Here is a 20,215-nt window from a genome sequence, read left to right on the forward strand (position 1 = left end):
GGACGTTCAGGTCCTGATTAGTCAGGAGATTGTGGGATCTTTAGAATGTTATAGAGGCCTGGCAATTTCTGGCAGTGTTGTTGTATGTGTTAAGGTTTATTGTTATTACTGTAGATCTCTGGAGGATTTAGTAGCTATACTTTCTTAGGCTAAGTGAAGGATGGTGTGTTACATTTCTCATTGTTGTGGCCAAACAACTGACAAAAGTAAGGAAAGAAGGGTTTATTTTGGCTCATGGTTTGAGGTATACTATCCATCCTGGAAAGGAAAAGTGGCAGTAGCATGAGGTGTTTGGTCACATGTGTCCACTTAGGGTAGAGAGAGATGAATACTGGTGTTCAGCTTTCTTTCTTTCTTTCTTTTTTTTTTTTTTTTTGCCTATTTACTTGGTGTGTATGTGTGTGTGTGTGTGCGTGCGCGTGCGTGCACGCATGCGCATGTGCATTATGTATGTATCCTTGTGCTGATTTGTGCTCTTGCCTATGGCAGGGGCACTTACCTGTGGTGGCTGGAGCAGAAATCATGGATGTCCCTGCTCCATGTTTTTTGTTTTTTTTTCATTTTTACTATTTTCACTTATTTATTTATTTTTTTTTACTTTCAAAAAATATGTTTACTTATTTGAACAAGAAGAGACAGGAAAGACGGCAGGGGGGAGAGTGAATAAGTGTGTATGTGGGCACAACAGGGCCCCTTACCACTGCAAATGAACTATGGATTCATACCTTTGCATGGATACTGGGAAATAGAACCAGGCCAGGTAGTTTTCCAATCAAACACATTTAACTACTAAGCCATCTCTCCAGCCTGGCTGTTATTATTTTGAGCAGGAGGCTCTTACAGGTACCGGGGCTTGCTGTGTTTAGCCCTGGTGATTACCTGGTCTCTGTTCCTCTTATGGGACTGGAGTTATAAGACATGCGGCCATGACTAGCTATTTACTTGGGTTCCAGAGGTTCAACCTCATGCAGTTTCAGGCCTTCATGCTTGTGAAGGAATCTTATTTAATATGTGAGCCATTCCTCCAGCCCATTGATTTCTCCTTTTTTCTTTTCTTTCTGGGACCACAGCACATGGGATGGTACCTCCCTCATAGAGGGTGAATATTCCCTCTTCAGTTAAACCTCTCTGAAACACCCAACTCCTTTGGGTGTGTCTTCTAGTTTATTCTAAATCCATTGAAGTAGACAATAAGGATTAACTATTGCAGATGGAAAAGACAAGATTGTGAAGGCAGACTAGAATATGACACATAGAACTCGGTGGCTAAATATCATGTGTACTATAGTTGATGTTACTTAACTGATAAGAGTCTTTTTTTAAATATTTTTTGTTCATTTTTTATTTATTTATTTGAGAGTGACAGACAGAGGGAGAGAGAGAGAATGGGTGCGCCAGGGCTTCCAGCCTCTGCAAACGAACTCCAGACGCGTGCGCCCCCTTGTGCATCTGGCTAACGTGGGACCTGGGGAGCAGAGCCTCGAACCGGGGTCCTTAGGCTTCACAGGCAAGCACTTAACCGCTAAGCCATCTCTCCAGCCCCTGATAAGAGTCTTTAACAGGCACTACCCATGCCTTCCTTCTCTCTTCAAATTCTGTCATTGTCTTGTGAGTAGTTGCTATGGCTGCTTCATGTTAGTGGTGAAGAAACATACTTGGAAAGCAGAACCAAATGCCAAAAGGACTATACACCCGGATTTTGCAACAAATTACCTATTGCTCACCTTTGACTGCCATTGGAACCCAGGGATTTGTAGGGGATGCTAGAGAGAGGCAAAAGAAAGGCTGTTTCAGAGTCACACCTTGGTATCTTCTATACGAAAATCATATAAGTGTATCGTACATGAGAGATCATCCTGAATCTGTGCATAGGTGGTTTAGCAATAGAGTTTACAATCACAAATGTCACACTTCATACTAGTCCACAGCTGGCATATCTGGAGTCTTTTCTAGATTGAGCTCACAATCCCAGATGTTGCTTGTTGGAACTCTTCCGTAACACAGGCACTGTTTACCTTGCCCAGATTCATGCTCAGGGTGCCACCTATATATAATGCCATGCAACACTTAAGAAGTCATGGTATACCCCTTGGATCAATTACATTTTGTGACTACTTTGGGATAAATTACTTAGGAACCCTGCCCTTTTGTCCATACTGCATGTGGCATCTGGAGGGAGAGGGACCATATAACCTAAGGGCTCCTCTTTTTTTTTATTCTGTGTGCTTATCTAGAAGGCTCAGAGATGATCCCTGACTGATTTACTCTCCCTCTATCTTTCTAGTAGACATTCAGCAATTTTCCCTTTTTTAATGAAATAATTCTTTTGAATTTAAATAAAGTTGTCAGTGAAATCAATGACTATTTCATTTCACCTCAAGCTGATAGAGGGAAGCTCTACAGTTGCATTAGCCACTTGTGAAGGGACCTCTTGCTTTCCGGTGGAACCCTTCTCCCTCCCCAATCCCAGAGCACACTATTCTCCAATGTTTTATTCCTTCACGGCACAACCATGAATTTGGTGTAATGCAGCAAGTGATGTGTTGTCTATACAATGCACAGTGGTACAGTTCTTTTGTGAGAACTTCTCTTCATCCAGTGTAACCTCTTCTATTAAATTGTTCCTTAAGCCAAAAGGTCAAGAAAGCTGTTAGTAAAAATAAAAACAGATTAGAAATCAGCAGCCTGAATCAGTATGGGCATATCTTTTGTAGTAGTGATTCTTGTGTGTGTGTGTGGGGGGGGGTATGGGTGACTGTGCTCATGTGTGTATGTATGTGTATGCACATGTGTGAATATGCAGGCCAGAGTCTTACTTGTTTGCTTTTCACCTTACTTTTAGAGATAGGATATTTTACTATATCTGAAATCACCAATTGTGGTAGATAAAACAGCCAGCAGGCTCTGAGAATCCTCCTGTCTCTGCTTCTCTAGCACTGGAATTACAGTACAGGTGTGCATAACCACACTCAGAATTTTACATGGGTGTTAAGGATCTGAATTTGTGTTAAGGATCTGAATTTCAGTTCTCAAACTTGTGCAGCAAGCATTTTACCAACTGAGAGCCCACTCCATGCCCCCTGGCCACCTCTCTTATTAGTGGTTCTTAAATAAGAATGCACTATCCTTAGGCTTCTTGAATCCTTCACTTGTTACTTGGTCTCACACATGGGAGATACTAGTCAGGATTCTCAAATGTGGTTTTCAGATTTATTGTAAATATGATATTAGCCACTTGTGTCACTGTAACCAAAGTATCTGGTTGAAACAAGTGAGGAAAGATATCATTTGGCTCATGGTATCAGAAAGTCTTAATCTTTCCTCACAGCACAGCTCAGTTCATGGAGTTGGGAACTCTAGCCAAGGCTCTTGAGGTCTCCACAAACCAGGAAGCAGGGACTGGTATAACCTTCAGAGTCCTGCCCCAGTGACTACTTCCTTTGGTTGAGCTCCAGCTCTTAAACTTTACAAAGCCTCCAAAGTGGCGGCACTCACTAGGAAAGGAGGGCTCAAACATGAGCTTATGGAGTACATTTATTTCAGCTTCAAACCATAACATTTCACCTTTCTTCTAAGGCTTATGGCTATCTCATAATACAAAATACATTTGCTGAAAACTTGAGTCCTGGCTGTCTAAACAGTTCCAGCAGTGTTGAAAGCCTGTGTCCACTGGACCTGGCTGCCACAGGCCCTTAATATTTGTTACTTGGGAGGCTGAGGCAGGAGTATGTGAGTTCAAATCATCCCCCCCTGGACTACAAAATGAGTTCAGGATCAGCCTGGGCAGCTCTGTGAGACCCTGTCTCTAAATACATAATTAAATAAATAAATTAATTAAATAAAAGGATTGGGGATATAGCTCTGTTGAAGAGAACTTGGATATCCATTGCAAGACCCTAAATTTAATCTTTATTACTTGGAGTGTGGGGAGTCTTAAGTTCAAAGGACCTGCTGATACTTAAGGCAGTCTTGGCTGTAGAGTCCTGTAAGTTCAAAAAGAAAGTTATGCACTTCCAATATACAACTGTACAAAGTAAACACTCCCATTCTAAAAGAGGAATGAGGAGAAAGAAAGAAGGAATGAGACCAAAGCAACTCAGTACCCAGCAGGGCAGACATTCAATCTATTTCTAGCACTTCCATGGTGACATGAAGTGAATGAGCTTCAGTGGGCTTAAGTGACCCTACACCTACAGCCTGCACATTTGTAGCACATGGCCTATTTCTTTTTTTTTTTAATTTTTTTTATTTACTTTATTTATTTAAGAAAAACAGAGATAGAGGCAAATAGAGAAAACAGGTATGCCAGAGCCTTCAGCTGTTGCAAATGAACTCCAGACACATGTACCACCTTGTGCATCTGGCTTACATGGGTACTGTGGAATTGAACCTGGGTCCTTTCGCTTTGCAGGCAAGTGCCTTAACCACTAATCCATCTCTCTAAACCAAGTGGTCTATTTCTTGGTTTGACTCACTTGGGGCACTGTAGCTTTCCTTGACTATTATCTCCAATATTCTGGGGTATCCACTGACACACATTTCAGCTTCAGCTCATTTATATCTGTCTCAGGAAACCTGACCCTGCTACACAGTAACTTACTTCATACGATTTTCTCTAGGTTCTTGGTGGAAGCTTCCATGATAGTTACCTTACTTATTATAAATCCCAGATATGTCTATGTTCCTGCAAATTTTATAATCACACTTTTCTTTATAATTGTACAAAATTCCATTGTCTATGTTCACTACAGTTTCATTATCCATTCTTCTGTTGATGGACATTTATGCTGATTCTGTTTCCTTGCTGTTGTGAATACAGCAGAAATGAACACGGATATGTTGCTGTCCCTCAGACCAAGTCAGATGCTTAGAAAGTACATGGTCATTAGTAGTTTCAGAAATGCCCCTACTCTTGTGACTAGTTTTCTTTGTTGGTTAATTTGCATTACTTTTGCCACAATACCTGACGGAAACAACTTTAGGGGTGGGGGTCGGGTTCATTGTTTCAGAAGATTTTAGTCTGCCATGTTCGGGGAAGCACAGTGAAATACCCAGTTTGTGGTGGTAGTGAGGAGCAGTCTTGTCAGATTAACAAGCACAGCAGAAGGCAGGAATCATGAGCTAGATATAGGTTTGAGGCCCATCTGTGCTGACCTGCTTCCACTGTTGTGTGCCACCAAGCAAATTATCTATAGCCTGTCAGAATAGCTCTCTCAGTTAACATGTAATTCAAAATGTGAGTTTGTGGGAATATTTCAGTTGCAGATAAGGATTTCATGACTAAGACATGGCAGCCTCATGAGAAACCACTGTTTGGATTTCCGGGAATGGGAATATATATGACGCACGCCTGCTTCTGCACCAATGCAGATGAGCTCCATGGAGAAGCTGAGAGTTTCTCCACTTAAGCCAAACCTCAGGTTCTCTGAATTTTACAATTAGCTTGGTTTGTTTCTATGCTGTGTGATTGATACCATTTTATATACTTTACCTGGGACTGTGGAAGGGATGTTTCTTCACGAAGTACTTTAATGATGACTGTCATAAATTAGCACACCAGAGACTGAGAACCAATTTAGTTTTTTACCAAAGGGACAAATGTTGACTTTTAAACATTTTATTGAAATCAGGTGGTGTATCAGGTTTCTAGGACTGCCTTAACAGAATACACCAGACTTGGTGGCCTTTGCCACAGGAATTTATTTTCCCATTGCTTGGGAACCTAACCTGTAAAATTAAGATGTTAACTGGTTTCTTTCTCCAGAAGTCTTATCTGTGGCTGCCCAAATCCAGCCTTTTATTGTGTTCTCATATGGTCTTCTCTTGTACATACATATGTCCGTGATCTTAATCCCTTCTGTAAGGATTGCAGTAATTTTGGATTAGGATTTATCCCAATGATCTCATTTAATCTTAATTATCTCTTTAAAAACCTTGTCCCTAAATTTAGGCACATTCTGAGGTACTGGCAGTAAGGACTTATACTTACGAGTTTGTTTTGTTTTGTCTTTTTTTTTTTTTTTTTTGTGGAGGGACCACCTTAGAACGGATAAAGAGAAAAAGGCACGTAAGGACCATGTTTTTAGGATTGCATTGCAATAATAAGAAAAGTATGCCCCTGACCCACAGTTGGGCTTGAAAAGGCTTCCGTGGGAGACAGACAGACTGAGCTTCAGGTCTCCCTTTTCTCATACATGGAAATCTTCCCATTTAAAAAGAAAATACATATTATGAAAACCTATCATGCAGATCACACCCTTGCCCTTCTGAGATGTGTTTTCTACAGGAAGTTTGCTAAGCTTCTTTGGAGCCCCACCCCCCTCTTATCCAGAGCAAGGCCAAAGAATCCTGCCTTTTGATTGACAGTCATTGGAGAATCATTTAATTCCAAATCAAAAAAAAGATGTGTGTTTTTGGGGGGGTATTTACTGGGTGGTTTTTTTTTTTTTTTTACTTTTGTTAATTGCTTTGAGAGAATATTTGGAAATTTTTACTTTGTTTTGACATTCATAATGAAAATCAAAGCTTTCTGAAAAATGTGGCTCAACATGCTCTCTGTGTATATAATTCCAACAGCCGCCTATCATACATCTACAAGAACTATTGGTGTCCTATGCAACTAGATAAATGGCCATTTGACATAATTTTTAGAAAATTCAAACTTAAGGATTTATAGTGGTGTTGCCCAACTGTCATCCATAGAGGACTATAAATTTGCGTAGGGTATTTCTTTGCAAAATTGATCAAAAGGGAAGATACTTGCTGTCTCTCATACTATATTTGTCTTATGATACCTTTCATGTAAAAGCTAGGGAGGATTCTTTTGATATTATTCTAATCGAAATATTGATACTTCATATTAATTAGTCTTTCATAAGTTCTTTTTTTTCTTTATTAGGTGTATATATATGTATTTTTTGGTTTTTCAAGGTAGGGTCTCACTCTAGCTCAGGCTAACCTGCAATTCACTATGTAGTCTCAGGGTGGCCTTGAACTCACAGCAATCCTCCTACCTCTGTCTCCCTAGTGCTGGAATTAAAGGCATGCACCACCACGGCCAGCTTTATTAGGTAGATTTTTAAGCCTAATTGAAAGTTGTAATTTTCAGTTTAATATTTGCTTATTTTATGTAGTTTTATATTGATTTGGTTAAACACATTAATTAATAATAAAATTATAGAATGTTTTTTTTCCCCTAAGTGGCTATGTTTGAAAGAATTTGTTATTAGCCATTTATTTTATATTATTGTGGCTATACTAAGTTATCACATAGATAATTAATTTGATCAGTGGCTTACATTCTTGTTTTTGCAGTTTACATGCTGGAGTCTTACCACAATTCTTGATTCTTTATTACTAGAATCATTAGGGTTTGAACACGGGCCCTAGCATGGCAAGCAGTAGGCCAACTAGCAGAAGAGTAGAAGTGAAAGTAGACAAGGAGATTGGTTCAGTGGTCACATTGGAACAAAGGGAAAACAAAGGTCTAGTGACCCTTTCCCTCAATTCACCTTCTGAGATCCTGACACGTGCTTTATGTTTAAATAGAAGACAAGAGATGCATAACTGAGCAATTCTGCCAACGTGTGGGCCTGCCAGTCATTGTTCTAAGATTGTCTTGAATCCAGCCCCTGCTGCAAAATGATGTCGTGGCTTCAATCATATGTTCCCCATAAATCCATGTGCTTTGAATGCTTAGTCCCCAGCTGGTGGCAGTTTGCGAGGTGGAGCCTTGCTGGATGAGATGTGTTATTTGGGGACAGGTATCAGGGTATCATGGCTAGCTCCCCAATGCCAGAGCTCAGTCATGCTGCTGTTTGCCACCTGTTGTGCCAGAGGTGAGGTTCAGCCATCATAAAGCTTCCCTTTGAGATTGCAAGCCAAAATAAAACCTTTCCTCCTATTGGCTATTTTTAGTCAGGTGCTCCCCACAACCCAGCAGACAAGAAGGTAACTACAACAGGTGGTCTGAGAAATTGTCAGAGCTGTGTGAAATCTTTTCTTGGGAGATACGTTTATCCCCTAGCTGACATCAGGCTTTACCCTTTTCCTTCTCCCAAGCATGAGATTTCTGGGGAAATCCTAATTTCTTGGGAACAAGTGTTCTGATAAATTGGAAGCCAAAGGAAGGGACACAAATATCTCTCCTTAGAGTATCTTCATTCCTGCTGGGATGCTTACAGTCCTACCTCAGCTTCCCCAGTGCTGGGATTGTTGGCATATACCACCTTGCCTACTTCTATACTTTGAAACTTTTTAAAATTTAATTTGAGAGAGAGAGAGAGGCAGAGAGAGGAAATGGGAATGCCAGGGCTTCCAGCCACTGCAGTGAACTCCAGACTCCATTGTGCATCTGGCTTACATGGGTACTGGGGAATCAAAATAGGGTCATTAGGCTTTGCAGGCAGATGCCTTAACTGCTAAGCCATCTCTTCAGTCCTATACTTTTAAACCTTTAAGCAAAATGTTTTCTTCTCTGTTCTGGAGCATGATTTGGAATTCACCTGAGAATGTGTAGAAGTTCTCATCTAGATATAAAGACTTTCCATGGGAAGTACAGACACTATATATGTATGGTTCATAAGTGCTTACTTGCTCTCCAGGGAAGGACACTTATATTGTCTTCCTCAAAGATCATCCATACTAGACTACAAATGCATTTGAAACTGATCAAAGAGGAAAAATTTTTAAGTCATTGTCTTACATGTTGTCAGAATGTTACCTGTTACCCATCAGAGCTTCTGTTATGTAAAATATCTATGCTTTTTCAACATATAGTCAGGACCAATTTAAATACTTGTCAGAGAAAGCAGCCCTGATGCCCCCTGCACTACTTGGTAAGGAAGGAAAAGGTCTGTATAGGCCATCCTTTTTCTCTGAATTCTTGATGTGTCCTCTGTAGAGGTAAATCATTAAGAAACAATGTACTTGACTGTATTATCTCAGCTTCTCTTGGAAATGCCATCACTCAGTTAAGATTTAATATTGTGCCTGCAGCATGTAGAAGAAAAAAATTTGTATCTTTTGTCCTATGTAGTTGAAAAAAGTTTGTCTTTTTAGCATAGCATTGAAGACATTGCTCAGTGTCCCTTATTAAAAACAAAACACAAAAGCTTCTATGAAAACTTTCTCCTTGAAATTAATTTCAGGGGAAAAAAACTTGCTCTGTATATTTCTGTGTTGAAAAAGTAAGAATTATGATTCTTAAGTTTCCCTTGTCTGCCTTACTGCCCAGTTAGAGTAACTGGCATCTCAAGGATGTGGTAATGTCTCTGTGTTCCCTTTCATTGATTTTGATCCAGTGTTTTGTCCTAGCAATGAGAAGGTAATTACTATAGCCATGTTATTTAAGATTATGTGAAAATACAATGTTTGAAGAAGAAAAAACCTGTAGTGTTTGTATGTGTAGTGCCTTTGGTGTGTGTTTGTATGTGGTTGTGTGGTGTGTGACTCATGTGTTTGTGTGTGATTTTTATGGTGTGTGCATATGTCTCTCTATAGGGTGTTTGTGAGTGATGCTTATGGTTTATATTGTATATGCATGGGATATGTAATCTATGGTATATATATGCTTGGTATATATAGGTGTGTTTGGTATACATGGTGTTTTTCAGGTGTGGTATATGTTTATGTATGGTGTATATATGTGGTATGGATGTGAAGTATATTTTATGTTAAAAGGATGAGTATGACTGTCTAATCTATTTGATGTTTACCTTGGGCTATGTGTCACTTTTTGAATTGATGTACTATAAGATATTAGATGCTACTGATATAGTTATCTTCTCCTTGCTGGGACAAAACATTTAACCAAAGTAGCTGATTGGCGAAGAGGTTTTATTTTGGCTTATAATCTTGAGGGGAAGCTTCATGATGGCAGGGGAAAGCATAGCATGAGCAGAATCTGGACATTATTTCTGCTTTAAAAGGTGGAAAATAACAGCCAGAGAATGAGCTGAGCTCTGTCAAGGGAGAGCTGGCCAAATACCCCCAATAACACATTCCTCCAGCAACGCTCCACCTCTTAAACTGCAATCAGCTGGGACCAACCATTACAAACACCTGATTTTATGGGGGTCATCTTATTCAAATCACCACAGCTACCAACTTATATCTTCTAGGCCAAGGTCATATTTCTGGGTGAGGGCAGATAACAGTGTTGAAAGGAATTTCTGCCTTCAGAATATTGACTGGTATGAAAATATTTTAGGGATGTGTTCAGTGCAAGGGCAAGGTTGTGGGGAATGGGGAGGTATGTGACTAATTTGTTATCACAGTCCTGGAGCACATGATGCATGGTAAATATACTTATATAGGTGTCTTGGAGAATGCTGATCTCAGACTTACCTTGAGGACAACGCTGATCAGTACAGCAATGGCTTTCACTCTTACTTCCGCTATCACCCCTTACCCATTTACAACATTTCCATTTATAGCATCGCCTTCCCTGTAGTGATTTTTAACTGAGCATAGGGGTACAACTGGGGAAACCCTTTCTCTTGGGAGACTGGAACTAATCTCACACTGCCTGCAGTTCAAGAACCAGCCTTGTAAAATAAAGAACAGAGGTCTAGAAGTCTAGGCTACCAGGGTTGGGTGTCATTTCTGCCAGTAATGGCTGCCAGCATGGGTCTGTCACCTAGTAGGTGATCAGTCAGTATTTATGGAGGATTGAACAAACTAACCAGCTGTGTTATCTTAGGGAAGATACTTGATCTCCTTGGCTTAAGTTTTTTCACATGAGGAATGATGAGAATGGATTAGGTGACCTCTAGGGCCTGATTTGGTTATAAAATTTCATGATTCTGATTGGACCTTTACCTAAGAGGAAAATGATATCAGGAATTTAAAGAATGAATTGGCGTAACAGCTAGGAGAGGGGGAAATGTGCTGTCTTCAGAAGTAGTAAGTCCTTTTCTACTGCGGCTTTCAAGCACTTGTTTTCCTTCTAATTTGCCTATGCCAACTGTCAACACCTGGACTGGAACATGACTGCCTATTCCTGTGTAACTCAAAATATTATTATAATACTTTGTGGCCTTGCTAGGAGTTCACAGGATGCTTCCATGGGGATCACATCTGTGAGGGAAGCCTTATTCTCTTCTACTGTAGAGGAAATAAAAAGAAAGGTGGAGTGGATTACTGAACATGACCCTAGTAGTTGAGCTCAGATGACTTAGTTTCTGGGTGGGGCATCACTAAATCTTCAGGCTTCCAGTTAATTGACTCAGGACTCTGCCGGGGAAGCCCAGAGACGAGCGAGGACACTGCTTTAGAGTCACATGAGTGGTGGCAAAAGGGGCTGTCCTCCAGGTTCCTATTTCTGACCTATGTTGTAGGTTCTTTCCATTTACTCTTAAGTTAGCATCACTTTTCATGTCTCATTATATGTAGCAATTGTTATTGTAGACTGCACATTCATCTGTCAAGATCACATCCTGTACAACCTTTTAGTGCCCTTTTCCCTTTATTTATACATTTTTAGCATTAACACTAGGAATTAATAATATATGTGTGTCATGTGCAAGTATATATGAAGTATATTTTGCTAAATCATTATTCTAAGTTTTGGGAGATTCTGGTAGTTTTACTTTGGTCTTTAAAAGTGAAGTTGTAGGGAAATGGGTGATTTGCATTTTCTTAAGTTGTTATCTACAAGTCTTGGTTGTTGACTCTTACCATCTTTTAGTGGCCTAGAAGCAGAAAAAAGCGAATCAAGAGGAAAAGTGATATGTTCCATTTTGAATGTGTTGAGATTTTGATGTCTGTTGGAGAAATAAAATATAAGCAATAAGAAATGGATTTTTAGCCCTGGAGAAGTAGCTGGGGTTGAGTTATAGATCTGTAATCAATCATCCATGGAGAAAATAAGAGTTGGAAATAGTAGAGAATAGAATCAGAACCATCAAGGAGACAGGAAGGAGATAGAGGAGTGTTTGGGACTGATAGAAAGGGCAGGTAGGGAACTGAAAGATAATAGAAAAGAAGGCATTCAGAGGCCTCAGAGCATGGGTGGGTGGGCTGGTTGGTTGGTTTGTTCATTCATTCATCAAATATCTCTGCACCCTCCGGAAGTATACTGGGTTTTGAGGAAGCCATACACTAGAGTAATAACCACATGATTATCGCTGTATGAAATGCAATGCACAAAGTCCAGAGCTAGAGACTGGAGAACAAGGAGGAAAGGGGTGTACCCTCTTCTGACCATCCTCATCTGCTTTCCTGGCCTCACAGACCTGATGGGGGTAGTCAGGAAGAGGCATAATGAGTAGTACCACAAGACATTTCAAACCAGAGGCGGAAGCCAGCTCTGCTAAAACACTGCATTGGCCAGGATCTCAGAAGCTGAGGGGAGACAGGAGAGGCAACATGGGAGCAGGAGGAGGAGCAGAAGACATCAGGGTGAGAATGAGAAGTTAGGCAGGCTTTTTAGAGGCCCGTTCAAACCACGGTGACTGTGAATTCGTTCTCCTTTTCCACAGTTGTGGAAATAGATTAGGAAGGATTAAAGAAGCAGTTTATGGATGTTAATTTCGATCCATATCTCCACATTATCTGGTAGTCCTTTGCCAACTACTTCCTGGGACAGAGAAGAAAGATCCAGCTGGCTCTGAGGAAACCATAGCCCTTTGCTTTGCCTCAGACTGTGGGATCCACCTTCAGTTCAGAGCAGTGAAGGACAAGAAATAAAATGTAAGCAACATCCTGCCTGATGAATGGCTCCGCCTGTTATTATATGCAAGGTCCTTGTCCTGCTCTTGACAGAAGGCACATTCCAGGAACTGAGTCTAGTAAAGTCCTTGGGAATTGCCTAGACACCAACAGCTTCACCCTCATCTGGAATTTATTGTGGAAGTACTAAAAAGAGGGCTGAAGACCTCTGCTGCTTAGAGGGGGGTGCCACTGCTCCTGGGTCCCTGAGATGCTTCTGCTTCACAGGTCCCTGGTCGTGTGGACTTCAGAGCTCACACTCACTCTTGAGTATCCCTCTGCTAGCTGGGCATGATGCCAACAGCAGGTACACTTTCTGATGCCCTTTGATGAGTGGCTTAGAATCTCTGCGCACATTAGTAGCATCAGGTTGTGAGGATATGTGGGCCCCATACTTCTGTTGGCATGGGGTAGAAGGGATTAGTGCAAAGTTGAAGAAGGCAGTGTTCCAAGCTGGCCTTTGGGCTTGGGGCTCTCCAGAAAGTGGTGTTCAGATGGTATAGACATGGTCCATTAAGAGGCCCAGATAAACATTATGGCCTGTGAAATGTCCTTCAGCCTCCAAGCCTGCTGCACCTGTCCACCAGGAAGATCCACTTGCTCACTCATGTTCCCTGCCACCACCCTTAACCAGCTGCCTCCTATGAGTGTCCACTGTGTCACCTAAAGATGAACTGATGGGACAAGAAGATAACCTTTCAGTATTCCAGTCTGGATCCATGAACTGTCCCTTTGTATGGGCAGAAAGCAAACAAAACCACTTTGTCATTACTGAACAGCAGTTACTGCAAACTTAAAAAGTTTGTTCCAAGTGTATAGATGATATTTTTCTTTTTGATTAAATTCCTTTGGTCTTATTTTTCTTTCCCATGATTAATTTCTCCCATGTTCACAGTCTGTGGGCCAGTGCATTATTTATGAGTTTATTTTGTATAGCCTTAAAAATAACACCAAAGTCTTAGCACTGCAGAAAACCCTGTGTCTACTGCCCCGTTTATGCGTTGCTGCTTACACATATTATCTTTTATGTCCAACCTCATTAATAGGTGGTAATAGACTCAATAGTGTCAAAGTTTTAAATATTTATCAACAAGTTAAACTATGAAGGTTCATGTATAGTGGTCTCATTTCTGTGTCTCTGAAATTTTTGAATGATACTAGTTCTTTCTGCCTGGCAGAGGGAGTATCAGCAAGCACTGAGCAGCGGTCACCTCCTGACAGCAGAGAACCAGGCTTCTCACTGGTGCATTCCCCACTTCTTCCAGTGCTTTACTGCACACCCTGCCTTACTCCTTCAAAGTTCCTCTAACGATGCCTTCCATGTGCCAGTGAGACTGGCGCAAATTAAATGAAGGAACATTTGGCAATAACTTTTAAATTGCCGATGCATGTATCCTTTGATCATTTAACTATTATAAATTCACTGCTATGCTCATTTATTTGCAAAACAATATGAGAACAGGGTTATTCACAGAGTCATTGTTTATGTTCGTGAAAGATTGGAGGCATTATGTTCATAGAATGGAAGTAACTTCAAAAAGATAGCATAAAACAGAAAACATTATAGCGACACAAAAAAGGATGGAAAAGCTTGCAATGGCCTAACATTATTAACCTCAGGGAAGGCTAAGATACAGAGCAGTGGAAAACGGTATGCTGCCATTTGAATTAAATATGCATGTATATTTGCTAAAATTTGAATAAAACATCTCAGGAAGAAGATACACAAAAAATGTAAAATGTTGCTCACCCCCAGGAGCAGACCTAGGTCTGTGGATAAGGAGAATAGAGGAGCTGGTAGTCACAGAGGACCCAATCATACCATATATTGTGCTACCCATGTTTAAAATTGATACTGAAGCTTGATTTGCAATGGCTTACTACATAAAAATAACTGAATTTGTTTTAAATTTATAGTATTAGTTATTGCTGTATTTAATACTAATGCATTTTTTCAGAATTTGCCACCCCAATACCAAAAAAAGAAAATTCTAAGGTGATATTTTTCTGGGAGTCAGGTGCCTTACTTGTACTTAAGAAGAAGTACCCGGGCTGGAGAGATGGCTTAGTGGTTAAACACTGGCCTGTGAAGCCTAAGGACCCCGGTTCGAGGCTCAGTTCCCCAGGACCCACGTTAGTCAGATGCATAAGGGGGCGCAGGCGTCTGGAGTTCGTTTGCAGTGGCTGGAAGCCATGGCATGCCCATTCTCTCTCTCTCTCTCTCTCTTTCTCTCTGCCTCTTTCTCTCTCTCTATCACTCTCAAATAAATAAATAAGAATGAACAAAAAAAGAATTTAAAAAAAGAAGTACCCATCTGAACACACAAGGCATTTACATCCTCCATGCAGAGCATGCATGCAGAGTGCATTACCAGACTCAAAGTTTTTATTGCAGGATTAAGAGTTATCAGCAGCAGCCTAGGAAACTGTTTCTCCTTTCAAGTTTCACAGACCTAATTTTGAGCCTTAAATTATATGTATTTTCACCTTCCCCGAAATCAGGAGTATCTAGTGCCGTATCAATTAAAGTAAATGTACTTTCAATTAAATGTGTAAGTATGAGTCTGGAAGGATTAGTTCTTTATAAAAGGATGACCTTCAGTAGATAGATCCAATTAGGCATTTTGCCAACTCTATTTCATCCTGATGGGACAAGTCTACTACTCACTATCAATCACTGTGATCTTTCCAAAGGTGAGACTTTTAGGTTCAGAGTCATAAAAGAATGACTTGATGAAGCAACCTCCACGGTTGATGGAGATTATGAGTGGTTGATATTGCTTTTGTGGTATTAATATTTTAAAGCATCAGGATGTGCACCATTATATTCTGGGTTCTTAAACAGTTTTTTTTTTTTTTTACCATTACCTTTAGTAGAACAAACTCATTTAAACAAGGCCAAGTAGAAAATAAGAACAAACTGGACAGTGACACCAATTGACATTGAATCAGAGGCTTTTGTGTATTTTCCTCCTTACATCATTTCATTGCTTGAATATGTTATTAGTACTTCCTTTCTTAGTCACTGGTTTTTAGTGTGTATGCATGTGTGTGGCATGTTTGCATGTGGTATATGCATGTGTGTACACACATGTGAACAGCTACATGCAACTGTGCACATGCATGTGGAGCTATAGGAAGCCTTCAGGTTTCCTCCTCTATTGTTCTTCTACCATCTTTCCTTAAGAAGGCTTTCTGGCTGAACCTGGACCTCACCATTTTCCAGCCAGATCCTGGCAATCTTGTCTCTATAACCATCATTGCTGGGGTTGCAGGTGTGTGTGGCCACACCCAGATTTTTATGTGGGTAATAAGGATCCAAACTCAGGTCCTTACGCTTGCACAGCAAGCACTCTTACCCCCAAGACCATTTCACTAGCCCCAACTTCTGCTTCTTATTGGAATACTTTGGTTTTAATTTAACTTTTGTTTGTATACAGCATGCAAAACCAAAGCTATTGAAAAATAAATGTTTGGTGATTGTTCTAGAACAACATACAAAATCTTAAGAAATGTTGATTTCCCTTCAAAATGGAAGGAATTGAGCATTTCTGTTTTTACTTGTGGTTTCCAATATAAAATTGTTGGTAAACTTGGAAAAGACATTGAATATAGTCACCTAACATGGAGGATAGTTGGTAGAGGCAGACAAAAAGGCAAAAATCCTTTGCATATTGGCATCACATACTTTATTATGTAGAGTTGTCCCTTGGTAGCTGAGAAGGAACCCATAGATATAAAATTCTACAGCTGCTCAATTCTATCATGTCTAATAATACAGTATATTCATATGACATGCTCCCATATACTTTAAATCATCTGCAAATTATTTTTAATTTTTATTTTAGAGAGAGAGAGATAATTGTCATGCTAAGGCCTCAGCCACTACAATTGAACTACAGACATTTTTACTACCTGGTGGGCATGTGTGACTTTGCACTCTGCCTCATCTTTGTGTGTTTGGCTAACATGGGATCTGGAGAGTCAAACATGGGGGCTTAGGCTTTGGAGGCAAGCACTTTAAACATTAAGCCATCTCTCCAGTCGAAGATTATTTTAATAACAAATACAATATATACACTATGCAGCTAGTTGTGATGCTATATAATTTATGGGATGTTAAACAGGGAAATTAGCCTATACTTGTTCAATATAGACATAATTACTCATGCAATGTGAAGTCTATATAAGTAGTTGTTATGTTACTTAAAGAATATTGGTCAGAGAAAGTCCATACATGTTCAGTACAGATACTTTTGATTCTGAGCATTTTTTTTCCCTGTGGTTGTTGACTCTGAGAATGGAGAAACCATGGATATGGGGGGCAACCAGTGTTACTTGACTTCTAGTCCAATCATCCTGCAGTTCTTAAAAATCTTAAGGAAACCTATGAAGACAAAACTATTTTCATAATAAGAAAGTGTTCTTTTTTTTACTCATTCTTTAACATATCATAACTGTTATTTGTATTATATGACATGTTGTATTGTAGTATATCACAGAAACAAGTATAACTATATATATTCAACTCTCTGAAGCTAGACATTACAGAACTTTATAGAAAATAAAATCAGCCCATTCACTGATTTAGTTTTCTTTAGTAAACGACAGTAACTTTTGTACCACTGCTGACAATTGAAACCAAGATGGCACACATGCTGGGCAGACTCCTTCTACAGAGCTACACCCTCAGCTAAATGTAATTTTTCCATAAAATATTTGCAGTTATTTTCATTTCAAATAAATTAATGAATATTAGCAATTTGTTGGTTTTAAATTTTAATATAATATAGCTTTGGTACATATAATCTATAAAAGCAAAAGGTCTTTGGGGATCCTAACTACCTTTAAAGACTATCAAAGGATTCTAAGGCCAAAAGTGTGACAACGTCTGACATACCGGGTAGCACTGTGTAAATATGTGGTGGTTCGTTCTGGGAGCTTATGCAGATGCAGTTTTCCCCTGCTGGCCCTCCCTGCCAATGGTCCACTACCACAGCAGGGTTGTGTAGTCTTACTCCAAACAATCTCCAAACACTCGACAATTACCTACAGTTTTATGTATAGGATATATAATCTACTTTTTAGTGTGAGGAATCATAGTTTTCATGATTGCTAGATTTCCAGGCAGTCATCATCAAAGCACAGCTATAGGAATTGTAAAAGAGGGCTGGAGAGATGGCTTAGCAGTTAAGCACTTGCCTGTGAAGCCTAAGGACCCCAGTTCAAGGCTTGACTCCCAGGACCCTAGGACAAGGGGTCGCACACATCTGGAATTCGTTTGTAGTGGCTGGAGGTCCTGGCGCACCCTCTCTCTCCCTCTCTCTATCTGCCTCTTTCTGTCTGTTGCTCTCAAATAAATAAATAAATAAAAATAACAAAAAAAAAGAGTTCTGTTCCCATATGGTACCTAGAGGAATAGAGATAAAGAGAAGGAAACCTGTGAGCAGATGTAAAGTCCTAGGTTAAGGACTCTAACATCTGGGGGTGGTCTTGAACATCTTCAGTTCTTGACCTCTTATTTCTCCCTGGGAATAATTATGAGATGTGGGTCAGCATTTTTTTTTGGGGGGGGGGTCCATTTAAAAGGGCTTTCTCTTAGTGAGTACCAGGTAGTTTGTATCCTCTTGGTCTTGTATCTAGTGTGATAGGAGGTAGTAGGACAAAAAGCATGGGGCTCATTTCCAAATAAAACAGTCCACAGACCACATCATCATAGTTTGTGCAGTGTCCACAGAGACCAGGAGATACCACAGAGTTATAGAGACTTGCAGCTGGTTAAGCCATGTATGTGATGAGAGCAGGAGGATATTCAGAAAAGTGCATTTGGGCATGTGTTTCTGCATTGGACATTTGGGCTGCTCAGCTGACAGCTGAATTCTGGTTGAAATTACTAGTCCATGTTTCCTAAGGTGTTTATTAAAGCATTCTTAGTAATTTTGAGTATCTGTAGAATTGCTTTGTTTGTTTGTTTGTTTGTTTGTTTTTTCAAGGTAGGTTATCACTCTGGCCCAGGCTGACCTGGAATTCACTATGTAGTCTCACGGTGGCCTTGAACTCATTGCAGTCCTCCTACCTGTGCCTCCCGAGTGCTGGGATTAAAGGCATGTGCCACCACTTGCAGTTTAGAATTACTTTTAATAGTTTAACATTGTCATGAGAATTAAAACTCTTATAATTATTGCTTGAAATTCACCTAAGTAGAAAACCTTATATCTTAGATTTCATGTGTTTCATATTTCTTCAGTGTTATTTAATTGAATATATATGTAATTTACATTTTCATGGAATCATCTTAAATAAAGTTTTATATAATCAGTGAAAACTTTTGCAACATTCAGAGATCCTGAATTTAGATAAGACTTTTGACTTTAAAATGTATGCCTTTTTGTTGCATGACTTAATGTATAGTGCTGGCTTGAACATTGAGACTATTGTTCCTGATTGTTTCACTTAAAACGTTTTTTAGTAAAATACTTCTTTCTGAGGAAAATATGAAAAATTATGGCATTATTTACTTTGGACTAAAGGTTTCTAAAATTTGATATTATTAAATTAGAATTTTGCTTACTATTTAGTGCAGATTTTATAAAATGAACACTTTGTTTTTGTATGTTTGTTATCTAGCATGTTTACATAACATAAATCCCATCAGATAATAAAATCTCTTCACTTAAGTCATACTATTTCTTTCATTCAAGGAAATATTTGGAGTTAACCCAAAATTGTAGAATGTTACGTCCATGTTAGCAGCATGTTATAAAAGTTGGAAGTCATTTAGTTTGATGAAGCTCTGCCTCATTAGATTTTAATGTGCTCTATCTTATGTATTTCAGAAACTCCAGAAAGGAACTTAATGACATACGATTTGAGTTTACTCCAGGAAGAGGTAAGTTTTAATTGAAATTATTACATCAGTGCTACAAGAAACATTTCAGAAATTTGATTGTAAGCATGTGGCTACAATATGCTAAAACAAAAGGAGAGGGAAAGATGAAAGAAGGGACTTTAGAGGGCTGGGGAGATGGATTAGTCAGTAAAGTACTTGCTTCATAATCATGAGGGCCTGAAGATCAATTAAGGAAGACAGCTGACATTGACCTCTGGCCTTCACACACATGCACCTGCACATCTCAACATGCATGCATATATACCTAACATACACACACACACATACACACACGCCCAAAAAATGTTTTTAAAGGGACGTTATGTAATTGTAAGGATTCTAGTGGGACATGTGGTATGGTTATGCACATATATGTATGCATATATATGTCTGTACATACACACACACACACACACACACACACACACACACACACGACATCAGCTCAACCATGAAAATAGCACTGACCTGGCAGTGCAGGGTTTCAGGTAAATTACAGCAGGTGTAACACAGAAGCATCAGTAGTCCTAATGAGCACTAAGCAACAAACAATGGTGTGACCTCTGATCTCAGTACACCTTACATGGAGCCTTTGTTGAGTGTGTCTATGGCTTC

The 20,215-nt window shown here is 39.6% G+C and overlaps 1 protein-coding gene across 1 annotated transcript in view; it reads left to right on the plus strand.

Annotated features, from left to right (window-relative positions):
* Positions 1-20,215, plus strand: part of Stk39 (serine/threonine kinase 39) — a 303,688-nt gene that overhangs the window by 223,397 nt on the left and 60,076 nt on the right. Inside the window, exon 15 of the mRNA XM_045147545.1 lies at positions 19,548-19,600. Within this exon, the coding sequence (XP_045003480.1) occupies positions 19,548-19,600 (53 nt within the window). The remainder of the gene's footprint in view (positions 1-19,547; positions 19,601-20,215) is intronic.

The sequence above is a fragment of the Jaculus jaculus genome, chromosome 4, assembly GCF_020740685.1.
Source record: "Jaculus jaculus isolate mJacJac1 chromosome 4, mJacJac1.mat.Y.cur, whole genome shotgun sequence".
Lineage (NCBI taxonomy): Eukaryota > Metazoa > Chordata > Mammalia > Rodentia > Dipodidae > Jaculus > Jaculus jaculus.